Source organism: Capricornis sumatraensis, chromosome 17, assembly GCF_032405125.1.
Source record: "Capricornis sumatraensis isolate serow.1 chromosome 17, serow.2, whole genome shotgun sequence".
Taxonomy (NCBI): Eukaryota; Metazoa; Chordata; class Mammalia; order Artiodactyla; family Bovidae; genus Capricornis; species Capricornis sumatraensis.
Window position 1 is genome coordinate 19,995,059 of NC_091085.1, and position 18,047 is coordinate 20,013,105.

General features: G+C 42.3%; 1 protein-coding gene across 1 annotated transcript in view; it reads right to left on the reverse strand.

The window, feature by feature from the left end:
• Nucleotides 1-18,047, reverse strand: part of SMAD1 (SMAD family member 1) — an 80,058-nt gene that overhangs the window by 18,235 nt on the left and 43,776 nt on the right. The window contains exon 3 of the mRNA XM_068989487.1: nucleotides 904-1,161. Within this exon, the coding sequence (XP_068845588.1) occupies nucleotides 904-1,161 (258 nt within the window). The remainder of the gene's footprint in view (nucleotides 1-903; nucleotides 1,162-18,047) is intronic.

Genomic DNA, 18,047 nt, shown 5'->3' on the forward strand with positions numbered 1-18,047 from the left:
CTAAATACATAAATAAAAGATAAGAATACCAAGTATGGGCCACTCTGTAGTTTTTTGAGAAGACACTAGCTCTGCTATCGAATTCAAATTTGCCCCCAAAGATTTCAATATGTTAAACATGCTTGCCCACTCATTTTCCCTTCTTGAAATGTTAATAGATGTCAAGTGTATCTTTGTTTAATGTACCCTCTGTGAGGCTGACTGGCTAGAAATCTGGCACTAATCATTTTTATTGTTCTGAGATGCTGGCTTATTAACCTATAACTCAAAAAATATAATGTCCTAATTAATCATTTAATTGACAGACATTACACCCTCAGAGAAGCCTACAGAAGGATAATGGTCTTTTGTCTTTGCTAAGTTAAACAAGCAGATGGTTTCCCGTGCTTCTGTTGCAAATCCTTTGTTGTTCAAGTGTATGTTTCTCAGGATTACATCACCACTTAAACGAATTTAATTAAGTGTGTGTGTGTGTGTGGGGGGTGTGTGTGTGTGAGATCCCCCAGGAAATATCTTTTCTGAGGTTGCACTTATGACAGGGTTTTTTTTTTTCCTTGCATGAAAACAGCAAATGTGTGCGGCGTGCTATTTTTTTTCCGCTTGCTTTTATCAAGAGCAAAGGCTGGAACAGCCATGCCACTCCCGGAAGGATGCAGCTGTTTCGAAACCTTTCAAAAATCAAACACGAAAACGTATTCAAGCATCTGTGCTGGACAAATAAAACACCGCCTTGCTTGGCTACGAGGTGTGTCCTTTCATTCAAAGTTGTATCCTGAGTTTTAGAGCACAGCGCCACGTCCCAAGGCTTGCGAGCTCTTCCCATTCCAGGAAACCCGGCTTCTTCATGACACTGTGATGACGCGTCTCACTAACCACAGAACATTACCGAACGCGGCAACCTACCTGGCATCTGAAAGGGGCTTCCTGGGTCTGAGCTGGTCGGGGAGTGAGGGTACGTGCTGCTGCTGCTTCCAGGAGAGTTGGGGTAACTGCTGTTGGGAGAATGAGGAAACGGATGGCTGTTGGGCTGCTGGAAAGAATCCGGGAAAGTGGCGTTGAGTGGCATGTGAGGCTCATTTTGCCCTAAGTTGCGGAACTGAGCTAAGAGGCTGTGCTGAGGATTGTATTCGCTGTGTCTTGGAACCAGTACTGGAGGAAGAACTGGAAAGGAGGAAAGGGGAAAAAAACAAAAGGAGGGGCCAAAGTGAGAATGATGAAAAGTCTTTTAATAAGGTCACACTAAAACACAACAAAGTTGAAACATAATCTGTAAGTCACAACAAGTTATTTGAACCTTGTCCTGCTGCCAACTCAAAAGCCCCATTCAAATGAAAAGCCCCATTCAAATGAAAAGCCATTTCCCACTCGGGAACAAATGCACAAATGCGGTAAAAACGACGGTCTGCTCAGAATCACTGACAGCTCAGCCCGAGACCGGCAGCATCAACAAAGTGCCCAGGCAAAGACTGCAAAATACGTTCTTTTATGTGAAAAATGTTAAAGTTCCCCGATTCTTAATGTTCTCACCCACTAAAAACCAAGGTAGCGCCACTGACAATTCCAGTTTACCTCCCTGGTGGAAAAGATTTCACACTTAAGAGCTAATACTATTTATTGAATGCTGTGAATTATCCACCATAAATGTTTTAAAATTAAATCTTTATTGAATTTGTTACAATACTGCTTCTGTTTAATGTTTTGATTTCTTTGGCTGTGAGGCACGTGGGATCTCAGCTCCCTCACCAGGGACCGAACCCGCGCCCCCTGCATTTGAAGGCGAAATCCCAGCCCCTGGACCACCGGGGTGGCTCCTACTCACTCACCACAGAGGTTTTAAATGGACACGTTAGCTCACTTTAAACCAAAGCAATAGTAACTAAGGTTGAGAGGATAAATACAATGAGCAGTATAAAATCCAAATGCCAATGAAGATAATTAATTAGATAAAAATACAATGTTTTGTGGGACAGACTTTACAGTGTGTCCTAGTAGCCACACTTCATGAACACTTTCCTCTAAGGATCTGAATGTATTTACCACTTCTCAGCAATCCTTATCACTACCAGATAGGAAAAGGAAGCAATACAATCAGCATTTTACCAACTGAATACTCAAGGTACAAAGGTCAAAAAAATGTACCCACTAGTAGAGAAGGAAATAAAACAAGTCAAATCACTCCCCAAAGCTCTGTGTGTTAGGAACCTAAGGAGTCAATAATTAGCAGGGTTGTTCTCAATCTCCAGAAAACTCCAGAGCAAAGCCACTTACAAGGGCGATGAGAAGGGAAGGGATGGGCCAGCTACCAGAACCCTAACTGGGTTGTCCCTAAGCTTCTTGCCAGCGTCACCAGATGGCTCCTCCCGAAAAATAAAGGTCCCTGGAATCCCTACTGCTCTTGTGGCCTTGGTTAGAAGGAGAGAAACAGTCCATTTGGTAAACTGCACGAGAGGAGAAAGGAGATTTAAAATCTGTTATTGTTACTAGGAGTTAGGACTCAGAATACATTTTCCCCAAGAAACCATATTTAGTGGCATTAGGAATTAAGTAGATTTTTGAGGGCCTTCCAGTGAATCTATCCATGGCTTATATCATTTCTACAGGAGAAAGTGCTCTTAACACTTGGATTATAACTGATTCACGAGCTGAAAATTGTTTAAGTAAAAATCGGGTTTCTGAAGGTGTTAAAATGTTTCATATGCTGCATCTTAAATGTCTCCATAATCCTCCATAAAATTCACTGATTTCCCTACAACTTAATCCCTTAGAAACAAATCTTTTTAGTGTAATAAATGTATTTCCTTTTTCACAAAGTGATGGAGTTTGTCCAAATCAAAAGCATGATTGTTACTTATAATGGAAAAGAATCTGAAAAAGAATGTGTGTGTGTGTGTGTGTATATATATGTATACAGCAGAATCACTTTGCTGTATATCTGAAACAAGCACAACACCGAAATCAATAATACTCCAATTTAAAAAAAAACAGACCTATGAAGAGAAATACAGGAAAACAAAAAAACATAATTATTCCTTTTACCTTTCAGTAATCACTTGAAATGTAAACTACTCTGGTTGAAGAAAAAGTTTCCAATAGCCACGAGCACTTTCCCAACACCAACAGAAATCTATTGGGTTGGTTGGAAGGTTTATTTGAGTTTTTCCATACGATGAACTTTTTGGTCAACCCAATATATTCCAAAATAGACACATGCTGTAAACTAGTGCAAATATCCTTAAATTACCTACACAATCAAACACTTTCCCTTTTTCTTTCAGCTGTTACAACTTGAATTACCGCTTCCCTATTTGTGTTTATAGTCACCTAACTATAACTTCTCCATTCTGATGCTTACCTTTAAAACCTAGAAAATACTGGCCTCTAAACCCTCCTACCAACAGGAGCACAGACAGCAACAGAAAAATCAATTCTCCGTCTCTCTTCTTTCGCCCTCCCCTCCCCACCTTACTTGGGCTCCTGTTTCAGCGACTCCTATTGGCTAACAGCTTTACAGCTGGGCATTTCTGTCTTCCCCGTTGCCTGCAGGGGAAGACAGGGAAGGCAATGTATTTCTGCACCTCCGGTGGATGCTCTGCGCACGTGTCCCCGTGTACCTGTTGTTTGGTGTGCAGTGGTCTGGCTCTAAAGCACAGGTCTGCCCTTGGTGTACACCACAGGCGAGATCCATCAGCTTTCGTACGTGACCTCTGAAGTGAACCACCAGTTTCAACAAAGCAGCACTCTATAGACGAACTTGACAAGATCAATACCTTTTTTCTCACCTCTGATAATTAAAAGGTGAGATGATTTTGCCACTCCTGATGTAGGTACAGGTATATTTTAATGAACTTAAAAAAGGTACTGAGGTATCACACATCTATAGTAACATGTACAAATCCTCATATAAACGCAATCATATACACCCTTGTGTCTGGCTTTAGTTCAACATGATGTTATGACTCATCCAATGTTGCGTGTAACACCTCATTACACGTATATATTACAATTTATTTACTCAGTTTGCCCATCTAATCTCCTCAGAGAATAGTCAATTTCATTTTTTTTTTCTGGTTCCTGTGCATCTTCTTGAGGAAATTAAGCAGATAAATGTTTGCTTTCTTATTTCATCTTTATTACTAAAAATAAAGGCAGCCCCTGCACGTCGCTTTTTTCAACTGTTTGTTGTTGTTTAGTCGCCAAGTCGTGTCCTGGTCTTTGAGACCCCAGGGACTGCGCTTGACCTCCCTGTCCTTCACCATCTCCCGGAGTTTGCTCAGATTCACATCCTTCGAGCCTGTGATGCTCTCTAACCATCTCATCCTCTTCTCCTTTGGCCTTCAATCCTTCCCAGCATCTTTCCCAATGACATGGCTCTTGGCACATTCTAGAATTAACTTCATACTACCTATAGAGATCTTCCTAATTTGTTTTTATAGCTAACAGCACCATAGTTTATTCAACCTATCTCCAATATCTGGGCATGTAGGTAGTTTGCAACATTTTAACCATTATATACAATACTGCAATGAATAACTCCATGCATATACTGTAGTACTGTTAAAGGTGTATCCTCGAAGTGGAAATACTGTGTGAAAGGGTAAAGAAAGGTATAATTTTGTTATCATCAAGTATCCATGCATAGGGGTTGTACCATTTTGCATAGCTACAAGCAACGAACGAAAGTGACTTCCCCCCAGATGTCTCCTGAACAGACTATTCTGTCAAGTTTTTTACTTTTTTGACAGCTGGATGGGTGAAAAAATGGTAGGCACTTTGGTGCCCTTTTATATTCCTTTTCTCTATCTTTTCATGTTGATCATCTTTTCATGTACTTCAGAAGACCTATTTTAGTCTTCTTTTGTCTGCTTGTACCTTTTGCTCATTTTTGGTTTTTCCATTTTTCATTAAAATAAATCAATCATATAAATATATAGGCAAATATATAATATCTTATCCATATTATAGATATTATATATTATCTATATAAGATATAATAATATCATAAATAAGATATATTATCTATATATAAAATATTATATCTTATCTATATATCTTATATATATTAGAGATATCAGCCCATGATTATATTATGTTCCAAATAGCTTATCACAGTCTGTCAGTTTGCTTAACTTTGCTTATGTGCAAGTTTATTTTTTGGTAGTCAATTTTTCTTTTTTTTAATTGCATGTGAATTTTGAGTCATAGAAAGTCTTCTTCTACACCCAGGTTGTAAGGAGGATTCATCCAAGCATTCTTCCAATGCATGTAAGGTACCATATTTTATCTAAATCTCTGATTCATCTGGAGCTCAGTTTATTTATACCATAAGGAATAGATCTAATTTTATCTTTCCAAATAGCTAGCCAGCTGCCCCAATACCATTTACCAAAGAGCCCACCTCTGTCCTAGTGGTCAGAGATGCCGCCTTTCTCATACGCTTCCGCGTATGTTAGGGTCTGTTTTACAGACGTTCCATCCCATTCCGTTCTAGTCCGCTGCCCCGTGTCACTCTGTCTAATTATAGAGACTCTGTGTGTGCAAGCGTGCTCAGTCACGCTCAATGCTACGCGACCCCCACAGACTGTAGCCTGCGAGGCTCCTCTATCCACGGAATTTTACAGGCAGGAATACTGGAGTGGGTTGCCATCTCCTCTTCCAAGGGACCTTCCCGACCCAGGGACTGAACCCGCGTCTCTTGCATCACCTGCACTGCAGGCGGATTTTTAACCACTGAGCCCCCTGGGAAGCCCTGTAGAGACTTTATAGTGTATGCTAGTATCTGTAGGGCTAGTCCCCTCTCAAAGTCCACTTCACAGTTTTACTCACACGCTTATTTTTTCATATGAACTTCGATGGTCACCTTGTCGACCTCCAGAAAAAGAAGATTATTGATCCTTTTACTGGGATCACATTGTATTTAATCATTAACTTAGTAAGAATTAATATCTTATAACGTTAAACTACTTTATTCAAGAACCGGGAAGGTCAAGTCTACTTTTGCGTCTTTCAGGATCATTCCATAGCTACTATCTGTACCAGTTTGCTAGGCCTGCCCATAACAAAATACCACAGACCGTGGGGCTTAAACCGCAGAGATTTATTTACTCAAAGTTCTGGTGGCTGGAAGTCCAAGAGTAAGGTGTTTGGCAAGCTCGTTTCTTCTGAAGCCTGTCTTCTTGGCTTGCAGATGGCCACTTGCTGTGGTTCTTCCGTATTACTTCCCTGGTGTCTCTCTCTATGTATGTCGCCATCTCCTCTTCTTATTAGAATACCAATCGGTTTTGAGTCCAGCCTAACGGCCTCATTTTAACTTTTTAAAGGCCCTATTTCCACATACAGTCACATTCTTAGGTACTTCTGACTGGGGCTTCAACAGATACATTTTGCAGGGGACAGAATTTAACCTATAACACTGTATTAGGTTTTAAACATTTCTTATTAAGTTTATTAAGTATTTTATCTTTTCTGTTGCTATTTTAAATGGAGTTTTCACTTTTACCTTATACCGTTCACTTTCACTTATACCTTCTATCTGATAATTATTTATATATTGGTTATTGACGTTTCTATTTTCTGGATGAATTCTTTTATTGTCTCAGTTATTTTTATCATTGACTCACTGTAGAGTTAGTTTTCCAGCAAATGATCATGTCTCCCACAGCTAATTTTACTGCTTCCTTTCAAATTATTTTCTTGTGCCTAACTGAACTGATGAGTAGTGCCAATACTACGTTCAAAATGGGAATGGGGCTTCTTTGGTGGCCCAGTGGTAAAGAATCCGCCTGCCAATGCACAAGGCACAGGTTCAATCCCTGCTCTAGATGGACTCCGCATGCCGCAGAGCAACCGTGCCCGTGTGCCACAACTACTGAAGCCTGTGAGCCCCAGAGCCTGTGCCCCGCCACAAGAGCGGTCGCTGCAATGAGAAGCCTGGGCACTGCAACTGCAGAGCGGCTGGGCGTGGCTGTGTTAAAACGCTCTACTTACAAAAACAGCTCACAGACTTGACTTGGCCTGTGGGCGGTTTTCCAATCTCTGGCTGCTCTGATTACTTAGGTTTTCCCACATGACCGGTCATGTGTTTAGACTGGGGTATTAACGTTCCTATTATTGGGTGTGTTTCTATTTCTTTTTCCTGCTGTACTGTACTTTATACAGGAGGCTGCTGTGATATCTGGTGCATATATGTTCACTTTAACACATCACTGACCATATGTATCACGAAGTTTTAGAGCTTAAGGTCGATCCAGCGTTCATTACACAACTTATGATTGTCATAATCATTCACATGTCACTCTCAGGTCTTTGTTCCAACCGCGTATATATTATAAATGCAAGTTTATGACCATAAAATCTTAAAAAATGACACATCACGAAATTTCTCATTTCTAAAAGAGCCCCTGAAGACATCCGCCTTGTTGACTATCGAGTAAAATAAAAGAAACATGTTCTAGAGGAAATAATGCCCAGAGGACGAAAGAAAAATGCTGCCCAAAAGTGCAGCGTCTGCTCTTCTAAGGGAAAGTGCAGTGATACACGGTATATTTGTAACAGACGTTCTGCTCTTCTGCACAGAGATGTCAGCTATATTGCTTTCACACTCCAATGAAGTATTAGAATGCTTTAGTGAGACATACAAAATTTCAAATAAACACAGTAAGTGCAAAAGAAGTTGTTATTTACTCAAACAAGGGTGTTTCAATATTCACTTACAAAACAATCACCCACACGTTAGTTTCTGCAAAAAACGCCCCAGTCAATAACATGTTGAAGTGCCTCTCTGGGTCCGTGCCTCTCTGGGTCCGTGCCTTTTGGTCTTCTGAATTCTGTTTTGTGTGATATCAGAATCATAATCCTCCACTTGTTGTTTATAGGTGCCTGATATATCTTTACTAATTCCTTGATTTTTAGCTTTTTAATCACTTTTTCTTGGGGGGGAGGGATGTGTCTCTTGAAAACAGCATAAAGTTTTGCTTTATGAACCCATTTGAAAATCTCTTAATTTTAATAGGTGATTAAGCCTATTATATTTATTGATATGACTCACGCTTGGTATCAACTCTGTCATGTTATTTTTTGTTAGTTATTTCTTATATTTACTACATTTTTCTATGTGATGTAATTATTTGTCTTCTGTGGTTTTTAAAGAGGAAACTCTAAACATAGTTTTCTATTGGTGTTATATGATGATTTTTCTATTTGTATCTTTTAATGTCTTCCATTTCTTCCTTATTTAACCTTACTTAATACTTAATTATTTACTTTAAGCCTAGAACCATGCTGAGCACATTATCACACCCTGCAAAAAAGAAAGCTGGAGGGATAACTTACCTAAGGTCCCAGAGAAAGGGTGGAGAGTTGGGATTCAAACAAAGGCAACGGGCACTCTCAACCCCTGAGGTTCTGCTGACTTGATGACCAACTTTCCAAGAATGTTAAATTCTGTCTGATATAGTCTGTTTAAGGGATGTTTAAGGGATAAGTGAGTAGAATAAATTCTAGAAGTGTTTCTGGACAAATTAAAGTTAAGGTCAGGCAACTGACAGGAGAAAACTCCAGTCTAGGTGAATAAGTTCAATTATGAAACACTTCTAACTCCTTGATGATGCTAATAGGTGAGTCACTATCAAATCTGATTCATGTAGCTTGAGGATTATAAAGTATCTGTATATTCTGGCTTGCCTGGGACAGTCCCAGCCTGTAGCTGTTTTCTGATGGAATTATTAATAGGTGACCCAATGTCACTCCCAAAAGGGCTTCCCAGGTGGCGCTGGTGGTAGAGAACCCACCTGCCAATGCAGGAAACATGAGCAACACGGGTGCAATCCCTGGGTGGGGAAGATCCCCTGGCAAAGGGAATGGCAACCCACCCCAGTATTCTTGCCTGGAGAATCCCCATGGACAGAGGAGCCTGGTGGGCTACAGCCCACGGGGGTGCAAAGAGTCAGACACGACTGCAGCAACTTAGCACATCACTCTCAAAAGTGTTCTGGTTTGGACAGCAAATCTTATGGTCATCCAAACTATTAATAACTGATTACATTTAGGAATGGTATGGGGGTCTGAAACAGCTGCTAGACCTGGAATGAAGTATTAATGCGAAAGAGAAGAGATGGGGGGAAGCGAGCTAGGCAGGGTTACGTCTACACACACAAGCTGCTCTAAATTGAGGGCAGGTGCCTCGCCTGTGCTGACTCCTGAGGACAGGGAGATACGTGCTCTGTCCCAGAGTCTCTCCAACCCCCCAGTTCCTCTTCCTTTCATTTCAGCAATATTTCAATATGAAGCTATGTTTGCTATTGGGGGAAGAGAAGAGAAAAAATATTCAGACCAATTATCTATGTGTAAACAAACCTCTATGAAATTCTTATTTCCTGGGTGAGAGGCTGCTGAGCCAGGCGAGAGGAGTGAGATGCGAACTCTACAACTGACTCAGGCCAGAAACTGGAAGGGAGAGAGGGTGAGGCATGTCCTCCTCTTAGTATTTCTTTCCATGTTTCAGTGTATTTCTAGTTTAGGGAAAAGAGAAACAGGGGAGCACTGACTCTTCCGGCAACCCTTTTCCTCGGCACACTGATAAAACTACTCCTACCTGGCAACTTGAAAGAATGACTCAAGTTTGCAGCTTCCCTTTAAGGACTGTTCCTACTGGTTCAGTTGAATTGTGAGAATCTCCTCTGAAAGAGGGGCCCAATGTTTAAACACTTTCTTTACGCCCATAAATTTCTTTTTGAATTGAATCATTTAAAAATCTGAATGTGTAGTATCATCCTTGTATTTTAAGAGTCCTAACCCTGGAGAATCCCATGGACGGAGGAGCCTGGTGGGCTATAGTCCACGGGGTCGCAAAGAGTCGGACACGACTGAGCGACTTAACTTTCAACTTTTCAACCCTGGTTAAAATAAACAAAAAACTTGAGCTGTTTTCACACTATCTCTTCAGGTGGATTCTAGTTTGGGGGGTGAGAGGGAAGGCTCCTAGATAATTTCACGACACCTCCTTCCACCTACTCAAAAATTCCTAGTAACTGCGTATCTTTTCCTAATCGCTCAAGAGGAAAAAAGTCAAATTTCTGCCTTTTGAAGTATTTATGCATCTATTTCAGTTGGGGCTTCCCTAGCGGCAGGAGATGTGGGTTCAATCCCTGGGTCGGGAAGGTCCCCTGGAGAAGGAAATGGAAACCCACTCCAGTATTCTTGCCTGGGAAATTCCCATGGACAGAGGAGCCTGGCAGGCTACAGTCCATGGGGTTCCAAGAGCCAAATACAATGTAGCAACTAAAACCACCGCCACCATTCAGTTAAAAAATGAAATAAAATCCCATTTCTAGTCAATAGGGAAACCAAACTAGGAAAGTTTCAGGATTTATTTTTGTTTCCAGAACCAAGTTTCAGGGAGACATTTGTGATTCTGCCACTGGACTCAGCTTTTCTGCGTTACCAGGGCACAGAGAAAAGGAATGAAAAAAAAAAACAACGAGAAACAGCTAACCCTGGAGACGGAGGCTGTGCTGTGCAAAGTATTCTTGCACACCCTCCAGATCGGTGAACGTTTTTAAGATTTTGAAGTATTTGAAATTCTATCACTAAGTCATCTGCATAAAGTAGTCTTGTAACCAGATGAAGGCAGATGAGGCTACGATATGCCAAATGTTCATGGACAAAAATTTCTTTTTCACACACAAGAGAGTTCTGATAACAAAGCTGCCAGGCTGTTGCCTCTGTCCACACAGACGTGATGGCAAATAAGCTGGCTGCGACCCAGCAGTACATAAACACTCTTTAGTTCTGAAGACATGGAAAAGGAGTTTAGGGTACAGTGGAGATGCCCAAGTTCTAGCCTGATGATGCTAATTATTAGTTCTGTGACTTTGAGAAAGTCACTTAATTTTCCAGGGTCTCAATTTTCCTCACTCCGCAGAGCAAGAGGTCTGAAGGCCCTTCTAGCCCTGAACTGGGCAAGTCTGCCGCTGCTGCTGTGCTCATCTGGAGCGTCATGGTGCCCAAGTGCCGGACCACACCTCGCTCAGGACTGTCAGTGAGGTCACCCAAGAATAGGATGGTCCAGGGCTAATGGGAGCTTAGGTCCCTGAGGTCAGGTCCTGTGGCCTCAATTCTCATCTGAAAACAGGCGTGGGGGGCGTGAGGAGGGGGAGGGTAGTCAACGCCAGAGCAGCTGTGTCCAGTATCATAACTGTACCAAGCAGATATCCCTCGATTCGGTGTGTGTTCGTGACCTCCTAAATAGAAACATTTCCAGGAGAGAGTGGTGGACAGGGTAAAACTACTTAAAAGTTAATAGTATATGCAATTATGAAATAAAGTTCCTGACCTCAGGATATGTCAGGGAAACTACACTGAAGAAAAGATTCTCAGGACACTTAATTGAGGTTAAATTTTAACGCAAATAGAGCCCCAAGTCCCTGAACAGGGGCACTTTATCTTGTGTGCTTATTGGCAGTGACGTGGCACAAGGGAGGGTGTGAAGCAACATTAGCTAATGTTCACTGGGCAGTACATATATGCTCACTGAACCCCGGGGCCAGGCTCTGGGGGGACAGGGCAGATGCAGACATCAGTGGGACAGCCACTGTCCCTGCCCAGCCAGAGTTTATAACAGATCCCGAATCCTCATGGCAGACACAGAAGCAGCCTCAGCCCAGCTCTGTGACAACGTCTGAGGTCACACAGCTGCTAAGTGGAGGGCCAGGGTTTGAATCAAGTTCTGCTCATAATCACCACCAGACGACTGTACTCAGTACTGCAAGACTGGAAAGAGATTGTGTATTTAACATTCTCTTTTCATTCTTCTGCTTAGTTTTTGGAGGGAACATCTTTTTAAAAGTTAAGATGATTTTTGTCTAAAGACAGCAACTTTACAGTACTTGCTTCCTTGGTGGGTCAGATGGTAAAGCGTCTGTCTGCAATGTGGGAGACCCAGGTTCAATCCCTGGGTTGGGAAGATCCCCTGGAGAAAAAAGGGCAACCCACTCCAGTACCCTTGCCTGGAAAATCCCATGGACAGAGGAGCCTGGTAGGCTACAGTCCATGCGGTTACAAAGAGTCGGACACAACTGAGCGACTTCACTTCCTTTCACTTTGTAGTATTTATTTCCGAGGAATGTATCAATTATTCTTTTTTTTATTAATTTATTTTAATTGGAGGCTAACTGCTTTACAATATTATGGTGGCTTTTGCCATACATTGACATGAATCAGCCACGGGTGTACATGTGTCCCCCCATCCCAAACCTCTCTCCCACCTCCCTCCCCATCCCATCCCTCAGGGTCGTCCCAGTGCATTGGCTGAGCACCCCGTTTCATACACCAGACTTGGACTGGTGATCTGTTTCACACACAGTAATAGACATGTTTCAATGCTATTCTCTCAAGTCATCCCACCCTTGCCTTCTCCCACAGAGTCCAAAAGTTTGTTCTTTCTATCTGTCTCTTTTGCTGTCTTGCACATAGGGTAGTCATTACCATCTTTCTAAATTCCATATATATGCATTAATACACTGTATTGCTGCTTTTCTTTCTGACTTACTTCACTCTGTATACTAGGCTCCCGTTTCATCCACCTCATTAGAACTCACCCTTGAGTACATACATGAACAGAAGACGAACATGTGAACAAAACTTAAATATAAACAAAGTGAACTGTATTCAATAACAGTATCTGTGAAAAAAGGTTAAATTTATTTAACACATTATTGACCAGACACAAATTTGTGCCATGGTATTAAGTTTCTGCAAAAATCCCCAAAAGTCAATAATGTGTTTAAAAAGGCCTAACTCAAAATCAACTTCTGAGAACTCAACTTCCTAATAGGGGATTCCCTCTTTCCAAACACCAAAGGGGATCGATCCCCTTGACATGCATCTTATCTACACGATTATGTGCCCACAGCATGTCCTCTAAGACTCCATGACTTACTGCAGATACAGGTTGCAACCTACCCTTTGGGGTAACTCTCCCACCCTACTCCTTACCCAGCCGCTCCAAGCTTCCGGCAGTTTCCACCTGCTGGAAGCCTGGAGTGTACCTTTCCTGTACTTTTGCTTACTTGATACACTTCCAAATCTCAGGTTCAGTGTCATTTCCTTTAGGGTATCTTTCCTGTTCTTTCTACCCACCCCCAGAGGAAATGAATTTCTCTTTTCTTTGTGCCCCACTGAGGCTTAGACTATCATGGCATCAGCAACATTTTACTGCTAATTTGACTTTACCTCACTCAGACCACCAGCCTCTTCGGGGGAGAACTGAGCTTTTTCTCTTCTGTATCATCCAGCGACTGGTATATAATAGGTCCCTAATAAATTTTTTCAATTAATTTATGTTTGTGAATTATATTACTATTTTTGGATTAGTTATTATAAGCTGACTAATATAGACCTTGCTCGAGGCACAGTCCTCAGTGAATTAGGAAGACACTTGTTTCGAGGAAGATTCCTCTACCTCACCGCACACAACAGATAGGACCTTCTGGGGTTTGAGTGAACACAGCCTGGGTGAGGAAGGTGAGGGGTTCCCATATTTACTGGCAATGCAGCCCCAGGCTTCCTGTCCTGTCTCCATCTCTAACTAGCTGTGGAACTTGAACTTCAATTTTCTCACCTTGTTAGATGTCTGAGCAGCATCCCTTCCACCTCTAAAACTCGATATAGCATCAGTCTCAATCCTCGGGTATGTAGATTAAGTTAGAATGATACAGAGAAGACCAGCATGGCTTTATACTAAGCTGACAAGAAAATTCAGTGTCGAGGTGTTTTGGTCAGAAGGCTTAGAGCCACAGAAAAAGCAATGGCTTTAGATTAAGAAGCCCAGGGTCCTGGCGGGGTGAATTCAGGCACAGGAGCCTCCGTTTCCCTGCAGGGCTAGAGATCCCGTTCTGGGAGGCTGAACGTGGCCGGCTCCTCTCTCCAGCTCCTCTTCCATCCTTACTCCAGGTTCCTTTCCTCTGCCCAATATGTATTTGCTTAACTCCCACAGAAGGAAGGTGCTATGTTATCAGAGACTTCATAGCTTGTTAGAGATAAAAAAAAAAGTCAGGGTGTTGGCTTAAAATATCAGGAGAGGAAAAGGTCCTTGCTAAGGTTCACAGGAAGTTTAAAAAGAGTTAGAAGCAGGCTTTAGCTTTGGACTTCTGGATGGAAGTCTTGTTCAGTTACTTAGGAGCCAACTGATGGGGAATTTACTCTTTACACTTCATTTCTTACTAGTGAAATGGGAACATTAGTACTTCTCACAGGTTTCTTTGTATTTAATCATTTACATTGTGCTGACTTATGTCAAGTACTGTACCAAATGTTAACTAATCTATGCTGGGAAAGATTGAGGGCAAGAGCAGAAGGGGGAGGCAGAAGATGAGATGGTTGGATCACTGACTCAATGGACAGGAGTTTGAGCAAACTCTGGGAGATGGTGAAGGACAGGGAAGCCTGGCGTGCTGCAGTCCATGGGGTCGCAAAGAGTCGGACACAATTTAGCGACCGAAGAACAGTAACAATCCTCATAACAACTCTGACCTCATAACAACTCTGAATACGGAGGTAGATACCGCCTAACTTGCCCATGAATATACAACCAGGCAGCAGTGGAGACAGGTGTCTCTTGATGTTGCTCAGGTCAGTTTTAACAAGTTCCTGGGCTCTGGTCAGCCCTGGCCTAGTGGGCCTAAGCATCTCTTGGCCGCTACTGATATGGAAGTCCTCGGTCATTCCCCAGGTGTCACAGCAGGCAGTCATCTGCAGCATGCAATTAGTTCTCATTCTGAGATCAACTTTGATTCTGTAAAATATATTCCAGGAAACAGGCACTTGTCATCTAATGATGAAGACTGACTGATGGGAAATAAATACCAATAAAACCTCCAGAAACATCTCAAGCACAGGTGTAGACTCTCAATTTACCATTTTTTGTTTAGTCACGCAGTCGTGTTTGACTCTTTTCGATCCCATCGACTGCAGCACACCAGGCTTCCCTGTCCTTCACCATCTCCTGGAGCTTACTCAAACTCACAGTTGGTGATGCCATCCAACCATCTCATTCTCTGTCGTCCCCTCTCCTCCTGCCTTCAATCTTTCCCAGTATCAGTCAGGGTCTTCTCCAGTGAATTAGCTCTTCCCATCAGGTGGCCAGAGTATTTGGGCTTCAGCATCAGTTCTTCTAATGAATATTCAGGGCTGATTTCCTTTAGAATTGACTGATTTGATCTATCAATCCCAAACTTAAGCAGCTGGTGCCCATATATATTTTGGATTAAATCCTCTGCTACTGAAAATTCTGGATACCTTTCTCCTTTGCCAAAGAAAGAAAACTGGCTAAGTGTGGGGAATGACTCCTTTAGGGAACCAGCAGTGTGGTGGGTGGCAGCGTGGGCTTTGTAAAGTTGAAGTTTGAAAGCCGCCTCTCCCCTTAAAGCCACGTGACACAAACAGCAGCTCAGAGGCCCAGCTGCTTGGCATCTCTCTGCACCTCTTACAGCTGAGGTCAGGAGGAAATGAGCATGCACATGAGTCCATGAGCACAGTGCCTGGCACATAAAAAGCAGCTGTTTTAATTTTTATTGTTACTGTTATTAATACCATAAGTATTGCCCCTGGAATAACACAGATCTGAACTGCACAGATCCACAATCATGGATTTTTTTTTTTTTTTCCACTAAATATGTACTACATGATCTTCAGGTGGCTGAATCCCAGGATGCAAAACCGTGGATATGGAGGGCTAACTTTAAATTCATACATGGATTTTTCCACAGTGTGGAGGGCTCCAAACTCCAAACTGTTCATTAATCAACTGTACTATAGTCTTCTGAAGATGTGTCTGGTGAAAACATAACATGAATTTTGTTTTTATTCTGAAGAAGATGTGCACAAAAGTTATGCTCTTTGTATCACTGTTCCAGCCACAATTTAATGTTCCCAGAGTGCAGAAAGCCTGTTCAAGTGCATGATTTAATCCTCAGCATGACCTTGGAAGGTAGATATTATCACTCCCCATTTCACAGGTTAGCAAACACAAGCTCAAAGAGAAGGAACCAGCCCAAGGTCAAAATTACCAAGTGCCAAATTTTAGTCCAAGCCTTCTGACCCAAGCTTCTACCCCACCACATTTTAACCTTACAACTACGGAGAAGTATCTCCTTAACAGTTCCCATTTGTCCTGAATTTCCTAGAGAACTCCACATCTGCGAGTCAGCATCTACTATAAGCAACAGCCCTCCTCTCTCATTTACTGTTGTTGTTTAGTCACTGAGTCGTGTCTGACTCTTTTCAACCCCACGGACTGGAGCCCGCCAGGCTCCTCTGTCCATGAGATTTCCCAGGCAGGAATACTGGAGTGGGTTGCCATTTCCTCCTCTAGGAAATCTTCCTGACTCAGGGATCGAAACTGCATCTCCTGCATCGGCAGGCGGATTCTTTACCACTGAGCCACCTTGGGAAGCCCTCTCCCTCATTCATTATCAGCTTGGATCCCTGTTTTTATCCTCCAGTGGCTGATAATTCATTTCTGACCTTAATCATCTTGTTGGTCATACTATCTGCTTTAGCCAGGAACAGCCCCTTCAAGCTGACCTGAGTCCTTAGGACATGCTCCTATCAGTTTTCTCTTTGAAAAATAACTCATTTTAACATCAGCTGTTCTCTTTCCTATTGAAAAGCTGTCGTTAGATGTTTCAAAAGCACTTGCCCACAATTCTTTCCTAACTTGACCACTGTACCTAAATACCTGTCTGAAAACCAACACAATGTTGTAAAGCAATTTTCCTACAATTAAAAACAAATTTTTTTTAATGTTTTCTTTTAAAAAACAAACAAACAACAACAAAAAAAAACCCTTTCCAATACAGCACCATACCCTGGAGACACTTTTTACATGCTTGAAGAAACAACACCACCACAGAAAAAATACTGCTGAGTCTGCTACAGAGCTAGCTAGATGGAATTATAGGGAAACATACAGGAAAAAACATACAAGGCAATTAATTTCACTCTGTTGCCATATGTAGGTTTACCTTCAGTTTACAAAAAGCCGCCCAAATAATTCTCAAGAGTCACAGTCTCTCCTTTTGCCTTTTCCTGACTGAAGAGCCCACCCAGGCAAGGGGGCAGGGGGTCAGGTGATGTGTGACCAGGTGAGCCATACTCTTAACTCCGGTAAGAAACGGCTGCTTTGTGAGAGAGAGCAGGGGGCGGAGGACAGCAGCACCCCAGAGAGCTGCTTTGGAGCTGACATCACGGTGCAGTAGGATGTGAACCTCATCTTTCACTGTAAGATCTGCTAAAGGGACTCCAGAGCATAAGAACAGGCATTTAAAGAATGGGGTGGGGGCGGAGGACAGAACTTAACGTGGTGGAAAGACTGCGCTTCCAGTGCAAGGAATGGGTTTGAGGAGGGCTTCTCAGGTGGTACTACTGGTAAAAAACCCACCTGCCAATGCAGGAGACACAAGAGATGGGGGTTTGGTCCCTGGGATAAGCAGATTCCCTGGAGCAGGGCACGGCAGCCCACTCCAGTATTCTTGCCTGGAGAATCCCAGGGACAGGGGAGCCCGGTGGGCTGCCGTCTATGGGGTCGCACAGAGTCGGACACGACTGAAGCGACTTAGCAGCAGCAGCAGCCCACCTAATTGTTGCAGAGACAGAAACGGAATGAAGTAGAGGATAATGGTCAGGAAAACAAAAGTATGAGTAAGATACTTCGTATAATCTGCGGATCACAGTCTTAAAACTTCAAGTTGGGAAAGATCTGGCAATAAAAAAACTCTACCCAGAAACAAGTCACATAATAATTATCTAGATATCTGCTTCAACTTACGTAATTCATGTACTTTTATATTTTATGTACAAATAATACACAGTAACTGCTAAAGCTTACCATGAGTTCATCCATTCATAAATAACACAAAACCAGTGCCCCCAAATCAGGCACTAAGAACAGCTGCTCAAGGAAAGAAGAAAAGAGCAAAACAATAAACTTCATATTTTGTCTTGGGTTTAAGATAAAGGAATCCACTAAGAGATCTGGGTATAAAATCCTACAC